The 27385-nt window shown below is 37.7% G+C and overlaps 2 protein-coding genes across 12 annotated transcripts in view; one reads left to right on the top strand and one right to left on the bottom strand.

The window, feature by feature from the left end:
- Positions 1 to 1486, bottom strand: part of LOC111333588 (uncharacterized) — a 28372-nt gene extending 26886 nt beyond the window's left edge. For all 4 annotated transcript variants that reach the window (XM_088729573.1, XM_088729578.1, XM_088729576.1 and 1 more), the window contains exon 1: positions 1316 to 1486. The gene's annotated coding sequence lies outside the window, so the exon portion shown is untranslated. The remainder of the gene's footprint in view (positions 1 to 1315) is intronic.
- A 7079-nt stretch (positions 1487 to 8565) lies between these two features.
- LOC111333586 (uncharacterized) lies at positions 8566 to 27275 on the top strand. 8 transcript variants are annotated; one of them, XM_022939196.2, is made up of 10 exons: positions 8566 to 8795; positions 14538 to 14635; positions 19043 to 19126; positions 19777 to 20497; positions 22555 to 22649; positions 22875 to 23028; positions 23428 to 23491; positions 24314 to 24585; positions 24869 to 25031; positions 25501 to 27275. In XM_022939196.2, the coding sequence occupies exons 4-10, from the start codon at positions 19814 to 19816 to the stop codon at positions 25734 to 25736; spliced, it is 1668 nt and encodes a 555-aa protein (XP_022794931.2). In that variant the 5' UTR covers positions 8566 to 8795; positions 14538 to 14635; positions 19043 to 19126; positions 19777 to 19813; the 3' UTR covers positions 25737 to 27275. The 8 variants fall into 8 exon arrangements, with proteins under 8 accessions (XP_022794931.2, XP_088585695.1, XP_022794932.2 ...); XM_088729569.1 differs by having other exon boundaries at positions 19043 to 19167; XM_088729567.1 differs by lacking the exon at positions 8566 to 8795 and adding an exon at positions 9059 to 9605.
- The last annotated feature ends 110 nt before the right edge of the window (positions 27276 to 27385 follow it).

The following is a 27385-nucleotide window of genomic DNA, read 5'->3' as shown; positions in this document are numbered from 1 at the left end:
GGAATGCTTAGTACGTATAATATAACTAATGGAAAAATCGTCAAAAGTGGACGGGTTTTCACTAAAAAAATATACTTAAGAGAAAGAGTCATCAATACTAAACCGGATTAAGGATGGATGAACTTAGAGCGGATGAACTCATGGAAAAGCACTGAGTTATGTTTAAACAATTTCCATCTATCTTTCAAAGGAATGCTTAGTACATATAATATAACTAATGGAAAAATCGTCAAAAGTAGACGGGTTTTCACTAGAAAAATATACTTAAGAGAAAGAGTCATCAATACTAAATCGGATTAAGGATGGATGAACTTAGAGCGGATGAACTCATGGAAAAGCACTGAGTTATGTTTCAATTTCTATCTTTCTTTCAAAGGAATGCTTAGTACGTTTAATATAACAAATGGAAAAATCGTCAAAAGCAGACGGTTTTTCACCAGGAAAATAAACTTAAGAAAAAGTGCTAGACTAAACAGGTTAAAAAAGACAAACACACGGCCAAATTTTTGCACCCCGCTCTGAAAGTACCTTCGAAACAGAACCAGAGGACGAGAAGAAAATTATAGACCAAGGAGAAACAGGAGAGAATTATGAACCAGGGTTTTCAAATAAAAAAGTTGAAAAATAGCTTTCACTTTTCAAGCTCATTTCAAACGTAAGGTAAAAGTAGTTCTTCAGTTCAAGCTGTCCAAACATGATATAACCCTTCACTTTCAAAACATCTCATTGAAACATTTTTTAAGACTTTGAACGTAAATAGGCTATTCGAAGGAGTTGGCTGAACCGACAGAAAGCTGTGCTTCGTCCTTCCAGGTTTCAAAACAATAACAAGTATCATTTACTTACACGCATGCTGACTGCGATGCGAGTGCCACGATTAAGTTAACTACTGAACGCAATCGCTTGAGAATTTCCACATGTTGAGCAATTCAATTAAAAACATTCGCACTCACATTCGTGAACCCCTCGCGTTCACGGCCCAAATTGTTCAACTATTGTAAAATATTTTTGGAAGAGTCGGTTATAAGATGACTAGAAAAGTACGGTTTGCATAAGAAAAAAAGGCGTGCATTCTAATAACACAATTCAGGTACCCTAATTTAAGTGTATCTAAATATTTTCCCTAAAATGGAACTATTTTATTCTAGGAAAAGCTCGGAAATTCAATATCGAGTAAGGTAAAGATTTGTACCTTTTTAAATATGATTTAAAAATCATTTTAACTATATGTAAATTAAAAAACAACATATTTTCAAACTTGACAAGTGTCAGATATCCGTAACCGCTCGTTTTCACAAAGCCATCTTATCTTTACCTTTGCATTTCCATCTCACTCGGGACGAACACAATGATGAGGCTTTTTCCTTCAAAAAACATCAGAATTATGCTACTGTTGTTCACACTATGGTTCGATTTCCAACATTTTAACGCGTCTTAGGCTCTGTACGCGTCCCCCGTAAAAGCTACATTCGACAGGTGAAACAGGCAATTAGCATGACAATTTAAGGAAGACTTTAATCAGGCTAGCCTTTAGTATCCTGGGGCGCAACTTGTCATGCCTAGGTAAACGGTGCAAATAGCGCTGTTTGCACGCGATATTCTACTACTTCCTTCCCTTATCTCACAAACATAGTCTTAACGGATGCCCTCTTTATTCTTGTATCGCAAGACAAGTTGAATTAACAAGTAGATAACGATTGAAATGACAGATCGACAGCGACTTGTCACGCTGTAGGAAATCTTCCCAAACACGCCAAGAATTTTCTTACAAAACTACCTTGTGCAATTTTTTAGCGTATCACAGAAAGGCCTTCTTGTGGCTATTCATCTGTAAATTACTTCCTGTTTTTACTATCGCGGTATGATCGCCTAGTTCAAGATAGACGGTCCCGTTTGATAAAAAAAGTGTCGCAATGTTTTCGTGAAATTCCAACTCATGGATTGCGCATAAGGCATAAAATTTTAATTAACATCAAACACTAAAAAAGAAAAAAACATAAGTATCACAATCGTGTTTTTGTTGAAAGGGTTGGGAATCCAGCTAAAGGGCGATTTTTAACCCGTTGCATTTAAGCGGAGAGTGCTAGTTTGCCTTTGTGTCGTTGTACTCAAAATTTCTCGTGAGAGGCTTAAAATCTGATATTATAGGGACTAAATAGCACCGTATTTTTCTGGGGTGATGACATCATGTCTCCAACTGTTCACCGGTGGCAATATCGAGTGTTTGATGTTCAAAACTAAACAAGCTCTAATCAAAATAAGTTATGGAATTGGAGGAAAGTTAACCTTGAGCCATAGCGACGCTAGGCCAAGAGCGACTGGAAGTGGTGTAAGTTCTTAACGAACTGAAAAATTGCAACTTTGACCGTTTCATCGATTAACTAACAGTCAACCGGTAAAGCTTGCCTCAATTTTTCTACCTGTTTCATTGCGTCTTATGCCAGCTAAACAGAAAGATCGGATTTCGCTTGCTCTACATTCGGAACTAAACGGATAACATTAGAGGGGTTTATGAAATATTGCACAAAATACGTTGTCCGAGGAATTCTATAAATTGATTATAACACAAGCCAAACTTTGTTATTTATGTTCAGCATAAATATCAGTGAATCTTGTTTCGTACTGATGAAGATATTTTTAATAGATACGGTTAAAAGAAGTGTCAAGACGTTAAATATAAATTAATCAAGACAAATCTGGTATTCTTGACGCGAAAAATAAAATGAAGATAATGGAAAAGAGACATCCCTCTAGCAGCGACAGTTCAGGAATCCTTGATCTGAGACTCGATATAAAGATTAAACGCGGCGAAGAAAATGGGAAAGGAGGTACTATATTTTTGGAAACGATGAACATAAATCACGCTCCACTGAGACAAACAATTTCCTAAAATTAGCTGCTCGATTTCAAGAAGTCATATAAATTTTTCGTTTTAGCCTCCCTCTGCTTGCGAAGAACTCCGTCAAACATTTGATTTCTTGACAAAGATTCTATTTTGTATGACTAAGGAGTTTTTTTTTTATTTTTTTTTTTTATTTCCATTTCGGCCATTTTTTTAAATATATTCGTTAATACTACAACTTTCATTTTAAAAAAATTGTGAAAATGAAAGGGTATACTATTGGAGGATCTTTCAAAGCGACCCACACCAGCTCCATTTCGAATCCTTCCTCCAGCTCAATTTTCCTTGTCTCTTTTTTCCTCCATCACTTCCATCCCCTTCGATCAACAAGTTAATTTAGCAATTTCTAAATCAAAAACGTCCGAAGGAGATTTTTTTTAGTTTATTCGGTTTCCGTGTATCCATTTCACTTGCGTTCGTTGCGGTGTGGAACATAGTATTCTGGTTGTTTGCTAATCGAACCGAGAAAGATAATCTCATGAAAAAAAAATTAATAATAATAATAATAATAATAATAATAATAATAAAAACGTTTCTCAACTCAAAACTCTTTTTTTTTTCACTCCTGTCGTGTTTGTACACCGCCCTCATATCATGTGCAAAGCCCTTGTCAAGGACAAGCTCTAAATGGAGGCCTAACCGTAGATTTATTTTAAATATTACCAGTCACTAAATTGCTTTTTGAAATATCCTTGGAGCCCGACCAACGGAGCGAGACAATCCGTCTGTCAGTGTTGATTCTTATCGGAAGTTATAATTGCATGATTGGTGATATTCAAGAAAATAATCCTCTCCACTTTCACATCTGTAAAAAAGGATTGATAAACACTTCGAGCAGTGTAGAAATAATTTGGCAACTACGCAAAACATTCAGAGGAAAATACCTCCCCTTTCACTTCCACTTCTATCAGTTTATCCCACAAGTTGAAACAGCATTGATAAATGACACAGCCCTAAGGTAATCGACTGAAGTGGTAATCAAAGCATTTTGTGCCAAACTCTCAATTATCCATCTCAACCTCGTAATTCTTAAGCGTTTTAAGCCCATGAGAATTACTCTAATTATTTTTTATACAGTGCTTAAGTCTGGCATCATTGAAAACTCATTTCCCAAGGTCACGATACATCAGTTTAAATCAATAACCTGTTCCAGCGGATTTTTTTTTTTAAAAGTGACAGTTAAGCAGCCGCAGTGACATATATATGGCGTGGCGCAATTACTCACTCTTTTATTTCCATATAACCAATATTTACTGTCACCTAAAGATAAACCTCATACAACCTTACCTTCTGGGGATATTCGCAACACTTCGGCCAAGGTTAAGGTAAATTTAAAAGATTACTAAACATCCCCCTCCCTTTAACCTGACGAAGTCGGCAAGTCTGAAAGCACATTAATATTTGACCACCGTTGTATAAAGTTCAAACCTAAACATTTAGAAAATGATTTCTGTGTAAATGCTCTGAGGCGGTATTTTAACTAACAAGCACACTTATTATTTGACTTTATGCCGCCAAGAGGAGGCCGAAACCGCCAATTTCACCACGCAGGTGCAATTTAAGACTAATTAACCCCCACATCACTCAGTATACTACATATTTCAACAACTCGTTTCAGAAATGTTCAATTCTCCGAAGAAATTTCAGCCTTCGGATATTTAGTAAGATAAATTTCTCTTCTGCAGGTAAGTAAATTTGTCATACTTAGCTTCGCTATTAGAGAAATAGTTTACTCTAACAACATTGTTTATTTACCTCCGGAACTACTAATTACAACTGAGCTGAAATTTGTAAGAAGAACTTGTGAGGTTTTCTTGCGAGAGGGTACTCTGCTACACAGCAATTTTTTTTTCAAGAAAACGATCGTAGATTTTCTTTCATCTGATCAAAATTGACAAAATTAGAGGAAAAACTTGTTATTGATTATTTGGCAACCACCTGCTTTGCGACGAAAACAAAGTCACTTCAAATTTCTCTTTCGCCGCAGAATTCTCCAGACTGATATTAATGATGAGGAATTTTATCTTCTTTAGACGAAATGAAATTCTAAACGTTTATCACTTGACAGGCATTTTTATTATGCACATTGAGGTTTCATTTGTCAAAGTTTAGCATTAAAATTCAGACATGCAAGTCTCCGATTATTCACACTCGAAAAGGAGGCGACGAGGCCGGCTGAAAAGAAACCGAACGCCAGCCTTGAACGTTGGCGTAGAAATAAAGTAGAGTGCTTCAAACTGTGGTCAAACTTACTCATGATCAGCTGAAGACATTTATTTCTACCCAAGCGGAGAAACTTAAGCTAAGAACCATCATAAATTTGCTCAAAAAAATAGTCGAAGGTTCGCTCCCTTCAGTTAGAAACTATTTCAAACATCTTAAACTTATCAGTTGTCCTATTACAATAAAACAGAGCTCCAGGACGAAGAATAGAGCGGTAACAATTCTTTCATTGCGAGATTCTTTTTTTTAGTTTACCAGATATTCAGAATTCGATTTTGTTTAAATCAAATAACAGCTTACCATTAACGCCATTTTGAATTTGTGAATGCAATTTGAAAATGTCAGGATGACTTTTTCAGGTTTCGATCGGCTACAAGAGCATGCGCAGACCGTGACCGCGTCCCTTTAAATCAATATCATTTGTCTGAGAGGTTGAATCTATTTTAATCCCTTGACTCCCGTTTGCTACCATAAATTATTACACGACTCGGGCAGTCAGAGGGCCAATAACTAAAATCAACCAATCAAAATGTTCTATTGCCGGTCCAATATTCTCTAAGTATTGGACCGGGCACTGTCCCGAATGGTCCCGAATGATACCGCATTTGTGTCCCTTTGAACTTCAGTCGTATAATAAATCTCTTATTAACCAAGCTTGCTCGGGACCGTACTGGAAGAACATCGGCCCTCGGTCTTTTTTGTACGGACCTCGCTGCGCTCGGTCCGTACTGTCAAGACCTCGGGCCGATATTCTCCCAGTACGGCCCTCGCGCTTGGTTAATAAGATATATATATTTTCTTCCTACAAAATAAAAACATTGTCTAGGAGAAAGATGATAAGATAACTGAATGAAACATGACCCGGGGATAACGTTTGATTCAAAGCAAAATTCTTAATAGTAAAAGAAGAAAGAGATTCGAGAAGATATGGTAAGTGTATATTGATATCTGGGGAACAAGCAGGTTTAAATATATCTTATTAACCAAGCGCGAGGGCCGTACTGGGAGATTATCGGCCCGAGGTCTTGACAGTACGGACCGAGCGCAGCGAGGTCCGTACAAAAAAGACCGAGGGTCGATATTCTTCCAGTACGGTCCCGAGCAAGCTTGGTTAATAAGAGATTTATTATACGACTGAAGTTCAAAGGTACACAAGTGCGGTATCATTCGGGACCATTCGGGACAGTGCCCGGTCCAATACTTAGAGAATATTGGACCGGCAATAGAGCATTTTGATTGGTTGATTTTAGTTATTAGCCCTCCGACTGCCCGAGTCGTGTAATAAACAATGGTTACAAACTCTGCTTAGAAGGATCAGAATGGAAGAAATAAATAAGTAATCGAACATCCAATCGGGCGAACAAAGAAAGATAAAAAGTGCAGTGTTACCTGTAAGCCGACAGTTGCGGCAAGTATCCGTCTCAACAAAAATAAAAAGATGATTATCATGCACACGAGTACGAAAAAGTGAGATATTAAAAAGGGTTTACAGTTTAGGGAGGGAACAATAGTGAAAATGGCTCATAAATATCCACAGAACACGTTTCTAAGCAAATAGTCCCTGATATAGGGACATCAACCAGTCCTCATTTTACTTTCCCAAAAGAGTATGCTTGAGCACCGGAGTCTGTGGCAGAAAGTAGATACATATATCTTATTAACCAAGCGCGAGGGCCGTACTGGGAGAATATCGGCCCGAGGTCTTGACAGTACGGACCGAGCGCAGCGAGGTCCGTACAAAAAAGACCGAGGGCCAATATTCTTCCAGTACGGCCCCAAGCAAGCTTGGTTAATAAGAGATTTATTATACGACTGAAGTTCAGAGGGACACAAGTGCGGTATCATTCGGGACCATTCGGGACAGTGCCCGGTCCAATACTTAGAGAATATCGGACCGGCAACAGAGCATTTTGATTGGTTGATTTTAGTTATTGGCCCTCTGACTGCCCGAGTCGTGTAATAAAAGCACTGTATCGGTACCTATTAGCAAGTCTCCTTTCCAGCTGTAAAATTTGTCCTTGAAAATTGGTTCTAAGAATTTTGCACCCTCTAACTAATACGTTTTACTATTCTAATGACCTGCTTGTTGAGTGATGTGTTAAAAGCCGCCGTGAAAAACAGCCAGGGAACAAACAGCCGTTAGGGACGGGAGGGACAGTGGCTTTTTCATCCAATATTTCGAGTCAAGAACTAACGACAAAAGATAACAGTCATTCATACAAATGGGAAATATTGGGTTCTGAATCGCTCATAAACACCTTTTGAACACACAACAATCGGTACTCGAATATTTTTCACACCAAGTCAAAGGTCGAAAAATCTCTCTCTTCGCTACTGCTAAACCATGGGTTTAGCCTAGGTTTACTGCGAAATACTATGTGGCTCAAAGGAACTTTACTGAAATGTTCCAAAACCCAAACATCCTGAATAGATCTTCAAATGATATGGAATCCGCCGAGATCTGAAATTCTTGTTAATTCACAGTTCTTAGTCTGTGACAAAATTTCCGGCTCGCCAGCTTATCCGCGATCTGCTGTACTTTCGAGGTACACAAATCCCGGGTTTAGGATTCACGCAAGTCCCCAATCCCTGCCCATTTTTTTGCCAAATCGTTACGCACCACCTTCTTAACACACTTACCTGATTATTTCTGCCGCGTTTTTAAGCAAACTTTTTTCGTTCTGAGTGAATCAAAATGGCTCTAGATTCTGGGAAATGATAGCGACAAAAATCGAATTCGGTATGAGCTTTCCCTCTCCCTCGTCTGATCAGGTTAGCATATCCACTCTGCGTTTAAAAAGTTTTCAAAATGCATAAATCTGATATTGTCCCCTCTTTGTACAACGACTTCGATTGGTCACAGCTGGATAAAGAAAAGCGCATTGTGTTCGGCCCTAGTGTTTCTTAGAAGTGATAAGCACACGTTCGACAGACTGAGATTAAATTGACTATCTATTTCTTTAAGTCCAATTCACACTTTCATATTCATGTAAATTGATGGCCACATTACCGATGACGACTTTCCTTTGAACATTTTAATTTGTTTCTTTGTCGAGCTATTACTCCATTTACATGTCTATGTGATAACAAAGAACTTTCTGAAATGTCTCGTGCAAGTTCAAGAGATGCATTTCCTATCCATGAATTTAAGGATTTTTCCCTTTCCGAATAACCCTAGAAGCGAAAAAAAAAAAAAAAAAAAAAACCTTATAATTATGTGGTCTCTTATCCTACGGAGTCAATGTCTAATAGATCTTGGCACGAAAAATTGCACGTTTACGGCTACAGCTTCGTGCGAATAATGCTTAAGCTCAGTATAAAAAACCATCCTTGAGCGTTTCAATAACTTTGTATCGACTTTATACGCATCTGCATTTATTTAACAACAGCTTTGTATTCTTACGTAGTATTTTAATGCATCCATCCCTCATGAATAAATAAATAAAGCTATAGTGGTCGGGACAGGTTGATACGCTTTGTAGTTGAGGTGGACGCGTGTGGAAAACAGTCGTAGCTGTGCTGAGGAAAATCACGTCTGATCTTAGGAAAATGTTAAAAAAGAATTGTTCCACGAGATGGTGATGAAATTTTAGCTGAAGGCCGTCGTTTTGCGCAGGAAGTTCAAAACATAACAATCACTGGTTGAATTCAGTTCAGTTCCGCTACCAAGGTAAAATTTACAAACAACTTTACTGCTTTTCTATTATATTTTCCCCAACATGTGAAAGTCAACGTTGGCGGTTTTCATTTCCGCGATAGAAATGATTTATCACTTGCCAATCACGCTTGTGATTTACCTGAAGGCTGTTTCGATATTTACTCTAATGCTCTACACTTCAAAATGCCTCCGCTTGCACTAAGCGTTTCTGGACTGCTCTGCTCGTCGGGTTTATTCATTAACACGAAATCACTATTTTCCATCAGGCAGCTCCGAAAATTAAAAAAAAAAAGACTTAAAGTCTGTTTTCACAAAGCGGCTGAGTCCAAGGCACTTTCCTGTTGATTAGAATATCTTGAACACAAATAAGATATGCAAATAAGACAAGAAGGACACAGCAAGAGATTATTGGTCACGTTTGGAGATATAAGTGCTATGTTAGGAATAAAAAAAACCTTTCAAATGCAAAATCTAACAACAGAAAATCGTAATGGAACGCATCGTAACGGAGAAAACAAAGGTTAACAAGAAAAACAACTTTACAAGCTTAAGGCGTCGCTGTGAAAAAGCCACAATACCTTTCATTCAGTCGATGACAAATTAGCGGATTTGTTCAGTAAGTAAAACAAAAGTGTATTCAATCAGCCAGAGGTATCTCTGTATCACGTCATAAAGCCAATGAAATGCGCGGTTGAAACAAGGGTGCACCTGCTCCACAAGGCGGGAAATTCTACACAAAACCAAACTCAAACGCAGTGGGTAGAAGCTTTGATAACAAAACCCCAAAATCCAAAATATCACTCGCGTCGAACATCGGAAAAGGTAATATTCTGTCAGATAGTTTTAACGTATTGCACGCACGCATCAATTTGAACACGTCTCAAAGTGTATTTGCCCATTTGTTTACGAATCCATGAAGCGAGAAGCCAAAGGAAATATGAAACTTCTATATTCATAGAACAGTGGGAGACATTCGTTTGAAATTGGAATATTCATACGCTTGCCGCAGTGTTGCGAAATAGTTCCATGTACGCCCGTGAAAGATCCCAATCCTCCAGTTTGGTGTTGATTTGCAGGCTCAAACATTGTATTGTCCTTATTCGTCATTTCATAATTTTATTTTCGCATTCTAAGTCTTTATTCACGCTTTCGTGTTCTGATATTCATGACTAATGAAGGATGAGATAAATATCACAAACCCTAAAAACATTATTGGACAGTGAAAATTGCTCTTTTAATTAAATCTTAAATGTGATAGTAAGACAAATTCAAAACCTTACAGAGATACATTTGACTGACTGCACGATCAATTAATTCCCAAAAACAATGCAAAAGCAACAAACATTTACGGGATTTGTTTTTAAGCCAGTCTCAGCCATAACTCTAATACTGTGCACCGACACAAGAAATTCGACATTGAAAATCTGAAAAGCATATCTTCTATACATAGAAGTAACTGTTTTAAGAGAAAATCAATGAATTCTTAAGGTAAACTGTCGGAAAACTCTTGATGGCTACAATTAGAGAAAACATCAAATTATAAGACTTAAATATCTTTACTTAAGTGATCTCGTATTCATAGAAATGTTTCCACCGCCTGATTAGGCTGTCAACAGCTATCAGTTTATCACATTATCCATAAGTTCATGGATTCAGATCTGGGTGTAAGCTCTAACACTTTTCAAATGCGAACGAAAATCTGTGTCAAACTCAAAATGTAATCGTCATCATGAAAACAGACGAGTAAATTGAAGGTTCTGAAATAGAGCGTTTTCTCAACGCAAATCAAATTTAGGAAGCACTAATTTCTTAAGTGGTATTGGGGCCCAGATAGCTTGGATTAATATCGTCTACACTAAGTTTATACAGCAAAGTGTATAGTGTACAGTTTACAAGCAGCGTACCACATGTGAAATAAGAGGCTTAACTTGACCACCAAGAGATTGTTGGGTGACAGAGAGCCTAGATCAACGTCATCCACACCAAGAAAACAGACTTATTTATGTCCAGTTTACAGGAAGCATACCACACAAGAAATCAGTACGACGCTTATCGTGACCACCAAATTTACATCCTATAGGTTGCCAAACGTGATACAACACATGGAAGTCTTTTAACAGCCTCCAGGGATCACATCACGCAAAGCTCACGACATATGCTAAAGCAAAACAATATCCTCTACTTTATGCGAGATCTGCCAATAACCTAAGGTTTGAGAACGAGGGAAGCTTTTATTCAGACTTATGATAGTTCTCATTATGAAAATTCTTTTTAAAGAGAAATGAAATATGGCAAATGTCAAGCTTCGTAGTTGAATGAGGACAAGTTGTGTTGTCTTGTCACGATCTTGGGACAAAGACAAAATTAGCTACTCCCCAAGAGGAATCGAACTCCAGACGTTAAAAAAAAAAAAAACAAACAAAATACGTTAATTGAAGCTCCCCCTTAGGGGCTTTTCAGCCACAATGTAGACTAACCAAGAGCTTAAAAATCCCCACTGGCAGGAGGCAGACCAGTGAGCTATTTACAGAGCGCAGCCGAGGAGTTGAACCAGGGGCAACTGAGAACAAATCCAGTGAGTGGCAGGGTGGAGGACTTGAACCCAGGACACCGCATTACAAGTCCAGCACCCTTCGGATGACATGGGTGCTAAGGTTATGTTATCATAAACCGTTGGAGTTATTCGCAAAGCAGCAACGATTTTCTTCGCAACGGAGCCATCTTTTCAAGGTTTTGTTTCCTGCAACTAACGTGCAACGTTACAACAAAAGATTAAAAGGCCCTTTGTTCATCATAAAAAAAAAAACAACTTTGACTCGAATGACATAATTCAGTAAAAATGTCTAATTTTTTCCAAAGCTTCTACTAACAATAATTCTCTGAATAAGAAATTGGCAGTTATATCATAAAGTAAAATAAACTACTAGATGTGGCTAAAAGGAACTTTTCAAGTAAGCATACTCAATAGAAGTAGTGAAAAACACAATTCAATCATCATATGATGAGATTTCTCCACTTCAACAAGTGGTTTCTTCCTTTCTAAACTCTTTTTCTTGCACTTGGGCACAACTGGTTTTTTCTCCTTAAAAATAATCCATCCCCAATACACTTGAGGCAAGCGGTTTCCCTTTACCTAATATCCAATCTCCCTGTTTCCTCTTCAGCACACTAAAAACATGTAAGTTTCTACTTACTTTACATGTAACTCAAGTTCAAATGGAGAGAAACGATTCTTTTTCTAATTCCTATTCACTATAACTGAAAACAAGTGTTTTCTCCTTCCCTTTTTCCTTTCCATTGCAATTGAAAACAAAATTTTTCTCCTTCTCAGATTTCTCTATGGCACCTGAAAACAAGAGTTTTCTCCTTAACAATTTTTTCCATTGCACTTGAAAATAAGTACTCCTCCTTCCCTAAATTTTTAAATTTCTTTCCACTGCACCCTAAAATTCCGTTGAAAATCAATCTCCTCTACTAATTCCTTATCATTCCCTTTGGTAAAAACGGCTCTCCTCCAGTCCCAGTTACTCTCACCTGCACTTAAGAACAAGAGGTAACTCCTTTCCCACGCCTTCTAGATTTCAGTTTGGACCCAAGAGCTTCTCTCTCCGATCTAATCTATCTCCGCCAACTAACACGCATTTTGCTATGATGATTTAAAATTCAATATCAACTGACCAAAAAATAATGAGCAAATGATAATCAAGTACAAATCAGAAAAACCGAATCCAAAAGAATTTATGAACGCTAGAAATCAGCTAGTAGTAGCACCAAGTACATATTACACCCTGGGACAGATTTAAGGTAATATCTGGTTGAAATCATGATGATTTGAAGCACACCTGTAATATTAGAAGTCTAAATTATTTGTATTAAGATTGTTTTGAAACTTCATCCACGCATTTGATTGGTTCTCGTAAATTCAATAAAGCTCGGAAACAAACCTCAATCGCCAATGAGGTTTTCAACACCAGGGACCAATAAAACTGAGGTTTTACGTCGGCGCTTGCCAACCAAGGGTGGGAGACTTAATTCAACGCCCTTGAAAAATTCAATCTAGTATTTGGAAAAATCACCCGAATAAAGACACTGAAAAATATATTCAAATTCTTTCAAACCGACTTTACAATACATTGTAGCTCAAGCGAATGATCTGGAGCTTATGTTCAAACCAAGTTGGGATAATTTCACTATTGATTCCACAGACAAAACATAAGTCCTTCGTAAGGAAGGTGTATATATATTAATCTCGACTTAATTAAGTTACCAAACATTAAGATCATATTTAATAAAAATACGACTAAATTCAAAATATTCAGCTTCGATATATTATCTAGAAAAAACATTGTGATCATGGCACGAAACACTGTACATGTCTAATACTCGGGCCATTTCGAATAAGAAAGAGAAACTACGATATGACGAGTTAATTATATTCCTAAAAAGTGAGGGTCAAAAACAAAATCGAAATTAATAAGAATGATAACAGTGTGGGTACAAGTAAATGGTTTAGTTTGTGTGGATACTTTGACAATGATTAGAGAAAACATTGGACCTAACACAGTTTTCAATGCGGTACTTGGCTGGAAATAAGATAATCGCAAGGACATTCATAGATCATGTTTCTATCTTTCTCTTCCAGTAAACAGTTCACTGATTGACTTATGATCGTTTACCTCCAGGCCAAATACATCTCTAAGTTTTCTTTCCGATCAATAAGCATTTCAGGAAGGGAGTAAAGAAAAAAAGCGAGCTGGAGGCATGGACTAATTTTTACCAGGATTAAGAAGGAATAAATCTATTAAGTCTGGACTTTCATTGAGTATGGAACAGATGACAAGAGGTTTATTGAAACAGAATAACCTCGGTAATCAGCATTGTAAATTCAAGTTTTCAGTTGGTACTCTCTTCATTAACCTCTTAAAGAAAAGGAAAAAAACAAAACAAAACAAAACAAAGGATACTGTCCGCTAAAACCGATTACCTGTACAGCTTTACACGCCTCACACACTTCAGTTTTGTAACTACTAAAATAGCGGATTTTTTTCACCAATGAAACGAATTCACTTTTTCTTTGCGATTGTACACCGCACAGTGAGGAAGAAATTAAAAATCACTTGGGGATTGGTATTTACGGGTGCGTTAATGTACGTGCTTATTAGACTTTGCCTATGTTTGTTTACAAGGAGACAGATGTTTCCCGTAAACTTGTTGTTTTACAATTCTTCGCCGGTGACACCTTGCTTCACAAGGAAATGCTAAGATCTCTTCCGCCGAACTTGACCCTGCATTCAAAAGGAATAAAATAGGAAAAGCTATAGGAGATTTTCTAACGATATGCGTTCTTCACAGCGCGGGGCCGCCGTCAAATGCGCAGGCACAAAAGCCGGAATATTCCTTTTCAATAAAAAGCACTTTGAACCAAGAGGTAATTGTTTCGCCTAGCTTATGACAAACGTACTTCGATGACTAAATTCTGTTTTGGACAAAGGCTCATCCAATTAGCTATTAGCTGCTTCTGTGGTAATCTGCGATCATTACTAATTCACAAGCAATTCGCACTTTTAGGTGCTCGCAGAAATCTTATCACCCAGCAGCAAACAAGGGAGCGAAACACTAAACCTACCACAGAATATTCATTCCCTCCCCGATAGGCAAGACAGTTTCTTTCTAATTCAAGAATAAGCGTCCTAGTCGTAAACAAGTTTGATTACGGGCACAATCCTGACCTGAAGTCTGAATTTTATTTTAAAGCCTCCAGTTTCGCTCAGTGAGAAGGGCCAATATCAAGTGTAGTATCTATCAACAAATCGGATGGCTGGTTTCAAGGTGAACGGAGCCCGGATCATACAGTAAGATACTTGCAATTGTTATACTAAACATTTTTTGATCACAACAAAAATTGAAAAGCAGGAGCAGATATGTTAAGGCGGCGCTGGTAGCTAAGAAACTCTTCAAAAATTTCAATATATATATCATTCACAATTATACCGTACGACTTTCACCGTTTCCACTTAACAAAAATAACCTCATTAAAAGCGTTACGTTACGTTCATCGCTTTATGAGACAGTCTTCTACCAAGGTTTGAAACCTCTTCTATATTACAAGCCAGCGAAATAACGGCAAGATTAATTCCGTTTTGCAGCACTCGAAGGTCTATGACACCTCTCACTTTAAACACGGTATTTGATTATAAGATAAAGGTATAAATTGCGTAGAATCTAGGTTTATTTTATCACGGCTATCCATAACATTATTTATCTTATTTCCACCGAAAAAAGTATATAATAACAGCATAATTTCATTTTGGTTTAGTCCTAAGAATTACATCCGCCACGAAAAAAATGGTCTCTAAACCGTCCTTCCTACTTCAAATAACAACTTTACTTAAATAAACATCAAGGAAAAATTCATAAAAATGTCGACTGTTCATTCAGATTTATTGCGCTTTTTTCTGTCTCTCCGCGTTATGTTTGGTCTCAATTAGAATATCGACAAGCCAAGTACGATCGAACAGTGTCGCTTTAGCACTCACCCCGATTCGCAGGACCAATAGTTATCCAACATAAATCGGATTTTCACCTTTTAATAAAATAAACAATTGGAAGCAAAAGCTTCAGGAAATTTGTCATGCTTGAGTGTAAAATATTTGGCGTTCAAAATTAAAGACGGTCGGGTGCTCAGTAGGAATCTGTTCGACTGCTTTTTAAATTGGAATACTCTTTATAGGAATTGTTTCATGAATTTGCCTTTGCATTATTTGTCATAGAAAAACTAGGGTCGCTGGTCTTTCGTTTTGTTTTCCTTCTTTTTAATTTTCTCCGTTTCCTCGCTATTAAGTGAAGTGATACCTTCTTATAATAGGCATTCGACAATAATAAATTTTACAACTGCAATGAATTTGCCATCTTTACATTTCGTTCAATTCAAATCATAGCAGATGGTTTCATAATCGGTTCGCTTCAAAGTTTTCTTAAAAGCTTGTATACTGAAATGGTATTAATCCAATCAAGAAGCCCAAGAAAATATTGAGTAAAATTTAATGAATAGGATTCACTGCTCAAGGTCGGATATGATAAAAAAAAACTCAGTGAGCAGTTTCTCAATCTTTTGAACTGGAAACGATGCGTTCTCTGTTATTCAAATGATAATGCGCGTGAACCGATAGAGGGTGTAATTACCGTGACTGCCAAACGTGATCGTCGTGTTGACCGTAGTTACTTCCTTCGTGATGAATTGAAAGCGACAAAAGACACACAGATGCTATTTCTAGAAAATAGCCGATAAAAGATCGTTCTTCCAACAGGGAAAAGCGAGGGTGAGTTTACACCGTTAATCTAAAGCCGGCTGAAGAAGAACAAAGATACAATTTCAAGGTATTTCTCTAGGTGTCATAGCTATGAATAATCAATGAAGGACAGCATGTCTCACTGAAACACTTTGATATGGCTTTGTTGCTAGAGGCAATTATCTATTTCGAAAAACTTCTCCAGCCTTTTTAGGAGTTTTCTTCACCTTTCGACCGTGGAGCAAACATGATTTATCAACTATGTATCCCTGTGGGCTTTGCAAGAAACGTCAAGCTTGTTTGAACAGCAATTGTAATTAGCCAAAAATAGTGCACCATCAGTGTGCAAGCACCGCCCCCACACACAAATATAGAAAATCAGTAAAAGACACCGCCACCATAGATAAGGCTGAGCTCAGTTGCCAAGGGTAACCACAACCCGATAGCAGAGCATCTGACTCAAGTGTTTAGCTAGAAACTTTGAGATTCAAAGACGAGCTAGACTACTTTTCCACCCTGGAAAGAGCTCAATAACAATTCCTTACAAACTTTGTTGAACATAATCTGCAATAAAGGTCCATTAAAAGAAGAATTTCGTAGAATTTCGAAGAAACTTAGAATTGAACGTTGCACAAAACTCAATAGTTACACTTTTCCAGGCCTTAAAACTAGTAGAAATAACTATGAATGAACCATGTGATTCTGAAAAAGATTCATGCTACAAAAATGAAACATGTGTAGTGTCCAGAAGCAAACAAAATATTAGGAAAAAACAATCTCAGTAAGATGAGCAGAGGTCAGCAATTTAAATTTAACAACTTTGATGACAATCTCGACGTCACTCATTTTCCTTTCCGTGGTATAGATTAGATGTATATTCTCGGAGAATTAAGGAAGCTCTGAAGATAGAGCATAGTTAAAAAAAACCATCATGAATAGGACGATCTACGTAAATATAGCCAAAAATACGAAAATTGCGACAAATAGAACAATTTGCCGTCGTCTTCCATTTCCAACGTGTTTAAATGATTAATATTGTACATCGCCATTTTGTAAGGAGAACCTATGGATGGTAGTCAACTGGTAAATTGAGGTTTAGAAACATATATTCACTACTGTTCTCCTCGGAGGCACTTGGGTGAATAATTGTTACCTATCTTCCCTTAAATAAGTAATGGGTGACACCCTGACATAACATCAAGAGACGGACGATTTTTTGGTAATTTACACGAATTAAAAAGGATTATCACAAAACTCTGACTGAGGTGCTTCATTGTTTGACAAACCGCGTAACCGAAACTACAAACGCCTCGCTGTTCGCGTTTTTGTTTCGCTGTAGCCAGACCACAGGTGCATCGTCAGTTCTAAAATGTTTTCAAACTAGGCTTATACTGACATAGAAGTCCGCTAAAACTCTAAGGAAGTATTTGAGAGGTGAGTGCCGTTTTCGAAATTACAACTTTGATGAATACCCTGTTGAATTGAAGAGGAAACAAAGTATTACTGTTGTCGACGCCTTCCACTGTATTGATGCATTCATTTACACAAACGCTATACGTCTTTCACAAAATGGGATAACATTCTCTGTTAAGGAAGGATAAAAGTGTGGCGGTTTTCGAGAACAAAACTGAAACTAAAATAAAACATGATGATTCCTTTTTTCCAAAATGCAATCATTCGTAGTTCTGGTTCCATTTTCTTATTTTGAAAAAAAAAAAAAAAATCATAGATTGACATAAATATCTTTAAGTGATATAGACCAAGCTGTACCTCTTCCGAATTTCGCTTGTAAATCGTATCAAAAAACTGAGTAAAACAAAAAATATCGAAAACTTTGATGGAGACAGCCTTTTATAAATAATTAATTAAAATTATACAAAGACGTTTCAATCGTAGTATCTGCAGGTTTGATAAAAGAACTTTTTCCACTGAAGGTCATTATCAAAGATTTAGATATTAATGGTTTATGAGTCCATCATGCAGTTATCATGTTGCATGTAAAAGAAATCTCTGGTCTAATTTTAAATCTCACAGTGGACTTAGCGCATTCAAAAAAATAATAATAAATGAGGGTTTGTGATTTCCCCGTTTCTATAGTAGCATATCCTTAGTTCGAAATCACATTTTGAATCCCGTTCGACCTGAAAAAGTTATCTCTAAAAACATCAGGCAATTCAATTTAATTCGCCAATTTCGGAATCAAGCGAATCCTAAAAGATAAAAAAAAAAATATTTAGACTGTCTGCCACCTGCTTTCCATTCTTAAGCCAGCAGACCGAGATTTAATAAGTACATCAAATTAGCAGGGGTGATAAACGTCCACAAAAAACGTATAAAAACGGCTCCAGCGATCTGAATTCATGAGAAACTAAAAATCGCTAGTGATTAAAAACAATACTCTGATAATCATAATGACTGCCAGCCGCGAGTAGTGACGCATTTCGGGCGGCACATATTTGAAGATGTAGCGGTTAGCCGTAAAACTGTTATGTTTTCATGGTAGGAATCCGACAAATCGCAACAACTCTTTGTTTTCAAACGTCAAAACATACTCTTAACAACCAAAATAAGCGCCCTTCCATAAAATTAGGAAAAATTAGGAAAGCCTTTTAAAACGGCAGTCTTTATTAACAGAGTTTTCAAAAGCGAAGCAGAATTACCCAAAACCAAACTGATTTCGATTTCGGTAAGTTATGACTGTCTGCACTGATTGATACGAAGATCCATCTTCTTTTCGGAAAAGCCATTAAATGTGAACTATTATAATTAGGAAACTGCGACTCTAAAATGGTAAGATACCGCATTCATTTTTTTCGCCATGATCTAAAGAATTGAAACAGTTCTTTTTTCATATGATAACGTTAAGGCAAATTAAAATTTGATGTTACCACAGCAACACAAATTTTTTCTGTAATTTTTTTTAAACTTCTGTTCTAAACACAGAACCCGCATGATTTTTAATTTAAACAGAGTAAGATTACTAAGACGAGACAGGCGATTAACTTCAACATAATATTTACCAGAGAGAATTTAACACGAAAGTCACTAGTGAAGGCGGGTGAAAGTAAGAGGTCTAAAGTACGGTAACCCCCTAGGTAAATATTAGAATGCGACTGAAATATCTTATTTTAAAATGGCTGTTTATGATCAAAAATCAATTCTAAAGCTTCTTAGATGATGGCTAGCAGCCGCTCGGCTTGACATCTACTTTCAGTGTTCGCCTCCCATAATAACATCATTTCCATTGATGCACAACTTCAAGTCGAGTGCAGAACATATCATCATTATCTTCTCATGGTTCTTAAATCCATAGTTGATTTTACGCATTTGAATTTGCTCTGGAGAGCAATTTTGGTAGGACAAAGCTAAATAGCCTTCTACCTCTTTCGATGAACGCTGTTTACAAGTAAAAAGCTTTTGAAAAAGTTATCATGATTTCCCAAGCATCCAAGGGAAGAGATTTGATTCAGTAAGGAATAAAGCTAAGCGTAAGATTACTCGATTTAAATACAAGGTATTTATGTAAAATTCATTCGACGAAGGCTTTCATTCAGACAGACAACAAACTGAACAACAATTAAGCATTGGCGTCAAAGTGCGTCAAAAAGAATTCCATCTTCTAGGGGAGTATTCCTCGACGTAAAAGACCAAGTACAACAAAATGGTTTAATACATTGAAAAAATATTGTTCCTCATTTTAACAGGCTGTTGTAGCCCAAAGGGCAGACTAAGACGACTACAATGGACGCAGTTCAAGCCACCATTGGTCTGCTGCTTGTTTTGAGCGGAGTGGTTCAATCAAATGACAAAGTAGCAGATACACACCCAACAAAATCAAACAGAAAGATACCTGAAGGTTTCTACCTTTCTTCAAATGCCATTTACGCAAAGAATGGCACTGAAGTTATTGAACTCGACGTTACATTTACTGGAAACGCGTTGACGGAGGCTGAACTTTCCGGCTTCAGTTTCGACGAGAAATGTTCCCGCGGTCTTCCATTGTCTGCATCGTGGCAGTATTACGGACCGTACGCAAAGCCCTCTAAACGTGGCAGCCAAATAGCCGTTGAGGGCATCTTTCCCCATATGATCAACAAGATGCTCCACGTTTGTTGCAACAGCTCCGCGACTGTGAAGTTTGGAAAGATTTTAGATTCCATTCGTGGACTGGAAGAACAGCTGGACCAACCGGACAAAGCGTATGATTTTAGTTTTCCCGTCACGGGGATGAGTCTAGACGATGTCGCGTTCAAAGACATGCCATACATACCCTTTGTTCAGGCGCCCAGAGTGGCGCTACTTGTTCATGAAACAGCAGAAGACAACAAAACCACCCAGTTAATGAACACGGTGTTCAAAGCCTGGCCCATCCTGATTTTCATACTCGTCGCTGCTACGCTGTCGGGTATCATCATTTGGCTTTTGGTAAGGTTTGTTTCCTTTTTTTTTTGGCTCCGTTGTTCTGAAAACCTCACCACCTCTATCGTTGCTTCCTTCGTCATCAAATTTCGCCATTGTTTGTCATATTTTAAATTTTTGTTAACGAGCTTTCTGTCACTGCGGGCAAAAACCCGTATAAGTTCGGTCTGAGATTTTCTTAAATTATCGACAAAATTTTTTTTTTTTTTTGCTGCACGTTATTGCAATTAATATCGAAAATGTTTTGTCACAGATATCTACCACGGCATTAAATCTTAGATAGGGATGCTGAGCCAAATAATAAGATTGGTACAGACGGTTTGGTACCAAAATGATTTAAGCTAGTTCTGCCTTTAACTACACTGCACAATGTATCATGTAGCTGTTTTCTTTATCAAGGAACACATCGCATAACTTATTTCTGACAAATGCTCAACTTGAATCTTTTCATTGAAACCTAGATATTTTTGCTCGTTCTTAAAAGTCGTATATTTAGTGTTTAACTATCTTTCACGGGCGTCGTGTCATAGAACTGTAACATTTCATGTTTTAACCCTTTATACCGTGACTAACATCAGCATGTATATTCTCCATACGGTTCTTTATAAATATCCCGAGGCACTGACATGGAGAATGTAGCTAAAAATCAGGAGCTTTTCAAGTTTGTGATCAATTAAGTAATTCTTGTGAGCGTAATGCTTAATTCAGCAATGATACGTTAGTAAGGGAATTAGATTCTGGTCACCCTCAAGGGTTAAAGAGTTCATTCATTTGTAAGACAACATTTGTAAAATCATATCTGAGTTTGAAGAAGTTTCATATCAAAGACAAAATTTCACCTGCTTTTGATTGAACTATCATATGAAATCTTAATATTTAAATATTCTGTTACTCCATGACCATTAGTCTCGCTACAATGTATTTGTTACCTGCAGTTCAATTATCCTTTTAACTCTGACCCATTCTGCTTTTAAGAAATCCTGTCGGTGGGATATCTCAAAATTCGCCAAATAAGGTCAATGTCAATCACTTACTTGAACGCTGATCGTCTCAGTAAGTGATTAACATTGGCCTCCACCGTATGTTAAATTTTTGTTAACGAGCTTTCTGTCACTGCGGGCAAAAACCCGCATATCTCGTTCGTGATAACGCTCACGTTTATCAAATATTATTGATCCTGTGTCAAATGACATAAGTGCAGGCTAAACAATCGTGATTCGCGTTATAACTGAAAACTCTATCTGAGTATTACTTGAACTTAGGCATTCTTGAACTAAGCATGTCTATAACTGACCTCAAAAAGTTAGCGGGTGATTTTTAAATTCACTATTGTCGTTTTTTGACCCTACTGTGCCGGAGTTTTTTCATCATTGTTTAAACTCCTTTGAACGTGGTTAAAACTATAGTGTGCCGTGAGACTCTGATAAAAATTTGAGGATTGGCGGGAACTAAATAGTCAACTAATTATGAAAGCAAATCACCGAAAACTTCAAGCTGGCACTGAATATCTTTTTTTTTTCAGAAAGAAAACAAAAAATCCTAATAAATATGAGTAATTAGCTAAAATGTTCAAGTTTCAAGTTTGTTTCCAGTACAAGGTTAATGTTACAACCAACATTACCCTTAAGACAAACTGATTTTTACAAGCCGTTGACAATGGCATGTAATTCGTGATCAAATAAGCTTATCGCAATTTCCTGAAAGCTCTACGGACAAAAAGAAAGGTGGAGAACTTTCAAACATCTATTTCCTAAAGGAACGATAATTATTTATCGCCTGAAAGAAAAGGGGGGGGGGATGGGAGGATTTTAGTTTTGTTGCGATGAAATTTATCTGACCCTCCCTCAGGCTACAAAATTCTAATGATCCGATGCCTCTCTCTCGTTAGTAGACAATTAACAGTTAATTTTCTATAGTCCTCCCCCCTTTTATACTCGACAACTGATCCCCCTCTCTTCCCCCTAAAAACCATATGATCCTCCCAAAGTCCCCCGCTCCTCCCCACCCCACTCTTGCGATAAGCCATGACTGGCCCCTAAACATCACACACTTCTACCCGACAGGACCGTCTCAAAAACCCAGATGAATTTCCGCGTCCGTTTATCAATGGCACCTGGGAAGGCTTTTGGTGGGCGTTCGTCACCATGACCACGGTTGGGTGAGTAAAAAAGTAGGTTTTCGCCAAAATCAACGATCATCATTAATGCTCATTACTTTATTTCGTGTTTTTTTTGCTCTTACTAATCTTAGATATCATATTTCATTTTAGTTATTTGTTTTTTCTGTTATGTTTTAATTCATATGTTATATATAAAAATATTATCTTAAGATAATTAGTCAATAGCAGACACTGTGATGGTGAGAACATACCTTTACTGTTTAGATATGGCGACCGTGCACCCAAGTCGTTTTTAGCACGAATCTTTTGCATCGTCTGGATTCTGGTTGGAATAATCATCATTGCCATTTTCACCGCCATTGTAACAGCCTCGTTATCAGCCAGTATACAGCATCATTTCATTGTTCACGGCTCAGTGGTAAGACCTGAATTACATACGATCAATGTCTTCATTAGCCACTCTCGCAGTTTACAACAATTTTTAATTGAGATTTTAATTAATTAGGGAGAGCAATGGTTGTACTTCACTTCGTTCAATGATTGGTCTAGAAAACTCGCGCCACTCTCTCACTCAACCAATCAGATGCAACTGAAAATTAAAGTAATCACGACTTAGTAACGAGTGTATCCCCGCACTTTGAGGAGCTTGCTTGTTTTTACTTTTACTGCCCCTGAGCTCCTTTAGACACTTTCCTTCGCTCTGATTGGCTGAAGTGATTAAACTGGTTTTGCTTTCACGACAATCAGTCGAAATGCACTATGCCTATCAAATTAGTTTTCATTGAACTAATACCTCGTCCTCAATTTGTATTTGCAGATCGGGGCAGTAAATGGTAGTGAGGAGTATCGCCTTGGAGTAAGCTTAAATGCTGACATGAAACGTAAGTGTGCCATAACTTGAAACCTGAAATCTCGCGCTATCACAGTTTTATTCTAAAGTCCGGTGAATACCGTGAGTATAATGCCTACTAATAGTGATACCTACAGTACTTAGTGCACAGTCGGGCTGTGTATTTAATCGCCGTTATGCCATTGCCAAAATAAACCAAGTACTGAAAACGTAGGTTTTTGTTAGTACATTGGACTAACTGCTGTGAAGCTGTTAAGTCAGCTTAACATTAATGATTGTTAAAATATAAGTTCAATACATGATACTAGCGTTCGGCAAACTCATGTGCCGCTTGATTGAGTAGCTTTTGGATTGGCAAATGACTGACTGACGGACTGATAGACGGACTGACTGATGTACAGACTAACGAACTAACTGGCGGACTAACTGGCGCCGGACTAACTGGCGGACAAACTGGCGGACAAACTGGCGGACTGACTGACTGAATGATTGACATGAATTACTGCTTCCCTGCTGATGACTTAATGCATTGATTTATCTATTGATTATTCAAGTGACCGCCGGATTCGTTCATTGTGGTGTTGTCCCTTTCCAAGTTCGCCCCTTCCCAGTTCGCCCCTTCCCAGTTCGCCCCTTCCCAGTTCGCCCCTTCCCAGTTCACCCCTCCCAGTTCACCCCTTCCCAGTTCGCCCCTTCCCAGTTCGCCCCTTCCCAGTTCGCCCCTTCCCAACGGCGAACTTGCAGTGATGCGAAAACTTGTTTTAAACCGCTGGACTGTTTGTTTGATTGACCTACTTATTAATTAGTTCAACGATCGCTTACTCTATTAATCTATCTCTCATTTTTTCCTCAGCTTATCACGCCATACCAAAGATGAATTCTGACCTGTTGAAAGAGAGATTAAAGGGTTCTCTGATAGACAACTACGTACTTACTTACTACAGTAATTTTGTGAAGGATAACGACGAGGTTCGGATAGAGACTGCCTTTGAACACGCAATCACTTATGGTCTGGTGATTCGATCAAACGCATCATCACCTTGGCTGGAATGTTTTCGGCGCTATCTGCGTAATCACCCCCAAGAGGCGTTTGAAATCATCGCTAAGAACCTCGAGCCACTTAAGGTAAAAGGATGAGACTGAGCAAACACACCACCACTAAACTACGTCACCGTTGGTGTTGTCTTACAGCATAAAAGTCAAAATCATTCGCTTTCCAAACACACCTCTTTCAAAATGAGGCCAGGTAAAAAAAATTTCATGAGAACCTGAAATTTCAGTTTGCACAATAAAAAAAATTCTCTTTCTTTGAGCATCTCGGAAATGAGATAGGACCATCAGTGGAACGACACTCGATCTATTTCTTTTATTTTGATTTGTTTTTGTTTTATTCCTTTTTTATTAACAGAATCCCACTGATGAAGTAAGCCAAGAGGTAAAAGCATCCGAAGGACTTTTCTTTTTTAAAGAAAAAGCCTTTCAAAACGTGCTGTTCATTCTGATAGGGGTGCTGGGATTTCTTCTGCTCGTTGGCATAGCCTGGGAACTACTTTATCATCGACCAAAACGACGTAAGAATTTTTTTAATTTCCTTTGATGATAATTTTGTTTTCTTTGAACATGCAAATAAGTAGAGTTCAGTAAGATGTCTGTATGACGGTCATTTCGAGAGCGATTTTCTGAGAACCCTAATAACCTTCCGACTTTCCCCGCGCGGCAAACCTTTCCTAAGACAGAATCCATTTCGGATTTGGGTTTGAACATTGTTAGTTCCATTTACGCTAATGACAATATCAAGTCTTTGGAAAAGACCGAGTCACTCACACCTTTGAACTTTTATCTCCCCTCGCAAGTCCTTGTTTTTCAATGTTGTAACCATGTCACTCCCAAGATATAAAAGTGATTTTCTTCAATCGTTTCTTAAATTCTCAATAACTGCCTGCTCATCAATGCATCTTAACTGAAAGAAGAATCGATATGTCGATCAGACAATAAAGCAAAAGGTTTTTTTCTTTTAACACTGATGTGTTCGTGTTGCAGGTCAAAAGAGTAAGGCTACAGAGGACGAAAGTGCATTTACCTCATTGACTCCGGCACCAGACAGCTGTGACTGCCACGAAATGTTCCTCAGTCATCAAACAGTACAAACCATCAAATACAAATCTGCAAAGATCAAAGAACTTATCCGAGAATATGAGGAGTATTACGACGCCTGGTTACAAAGGGTGCGATCTGTAGAGCATGAAGGAAATGGCGTCACGCCACAAATGGTGTGACTGACTTTGTGTGACAGACCTTGCGTGATCGCTTTACTTTATTAATTTCACATCGGAAACACGAGATCTTGAGTAAAATCCCCCATTTGGATTTAAATAAATTTTTCTCAAGCTCTCCCTTTTTGTGCCATGTGAGAGGATTTTCACCTCTGGGGCTAATGAAGGACAGATAAGGGAGGGGTCCCCCTGTGACAGTACACTTTCGATTTCCCTTTTTTATGCTGTTAAAAGACCAAGAACCATAAATATGGTTAAATGACATTGTATTGACTTGCTATATTCTATATGTTATGAATCTTTTATAATTTGATGTATCATGGACTAAAACCAAGCTATATAAGCTTGGAAATTAACTAAAATACTCTTACCAATTAGATTGTGTCTTACTGAATCATTTCCAGAAGCATTGGAAGATCAAAAGGTTACTAATTTTCTCACTTAAAGTAAGAAACAATGGGCAAAATAGAAAGTTTTGGAGGCACTTATAAAATGTGTACAGCAAATCTTGTCATCAAATCTAGAATTCAGTACAAACACGTGAATGTTTGTTCAAACCCTTCTCTCTCGATTCCTCCAAAGGCAAACTTGTGAGAGAAAGAAAATTAATATGGGCAGCACCCTTTTAACAAGCCGCACCCTGAGTCTACAGAAATGAATAATGACTGCTCACCAAGGAGTAGAGAGTCCAATTAAAGCTGCATCAAACACAAGCTCTATGCGCACTTCTTCTCAAGAACTAAGAATGCAAGAAAACAGTGTGTGAGATTACAGCAACACAGGGAACTTAATTGAAGCAGACACCACTGTATTGCGGCGATCCTAATTTGAAAATATTGATGGCCACATTTCCAAAATTTACAGAAATAATGTACATAACATCCCTCACGACATAAAAGCTAGGAATTGTAACTAAGTGTCAGCAAAGCATAGCACCCAAGGTTGTTACCATTAAATGGCATGTCATCTTAAACAAAGTCAATGATGACTTGCAATTGCAGTGTTGCATTATCAAAAAAACATTTAGCAGTACTTCAAATATTTTTGGAAGTGTCATTTCCAATCAGCAATTGTGTGTTTATTGAACACTGAGTGACATGTCTTTGATATAGAATGAGTTCATTATTGTTGTATATATAAACATCAGACAAACTGACACTGATGCAGAATGTGCTGGCCTTAATGCCCAGACCTAGCACTTGAAGACAGGGAAACAGATATACACACACACAACATCTACCAGCAAATCAGCCACACCCATAGCAGAGGGCTGAAAAAGAAACTTAAGGACAAACAATTCTAGTTTTCCCTCCCTAGACAGAAATCATATACAACCATAGCTGTTCTGCAACACATAAATGCTGCACAAGGGCTTGCAGCACATTCCATGCACAAAGGAGGCTTATTTACTAACTCTGCTTTGCATAAGTGGTACATTTTCTATCTTAATCAATTTGAATCAAACATGCAATTTATCTTGTGTCTGCACAAGGGATGGAAGTGTACAAAATAAAACAATAAAAAAGAATTTTTGAAAACAGATGCAATTGTCCAGTCTTCAAACTTTTATATCAACCATGAATTTTAACATATGGTGTCGTAAGACTAATTATCATTTCACCTTACGGATAATTAACTCACAGTGGGTTATT

This window comes from Stylophora pistillata, chromosome 8 (assembly GCF_964205215.1).
Source record: "Stylophora pistillata chromosome 8, jaStyPist1.2, whole genome shotgun sequence".
Lineage (NCBI taxonomy): Eukaryota > Metazoa > Cnidaria > Anthozoa > Scleractinia > Pocilloporidae > Stylophora > Stylophora pistillata.
Note: the sequence above shows the minus strand (reverse complement) of the source record. Positions and strands in the feature narration are given on the sequence as shown.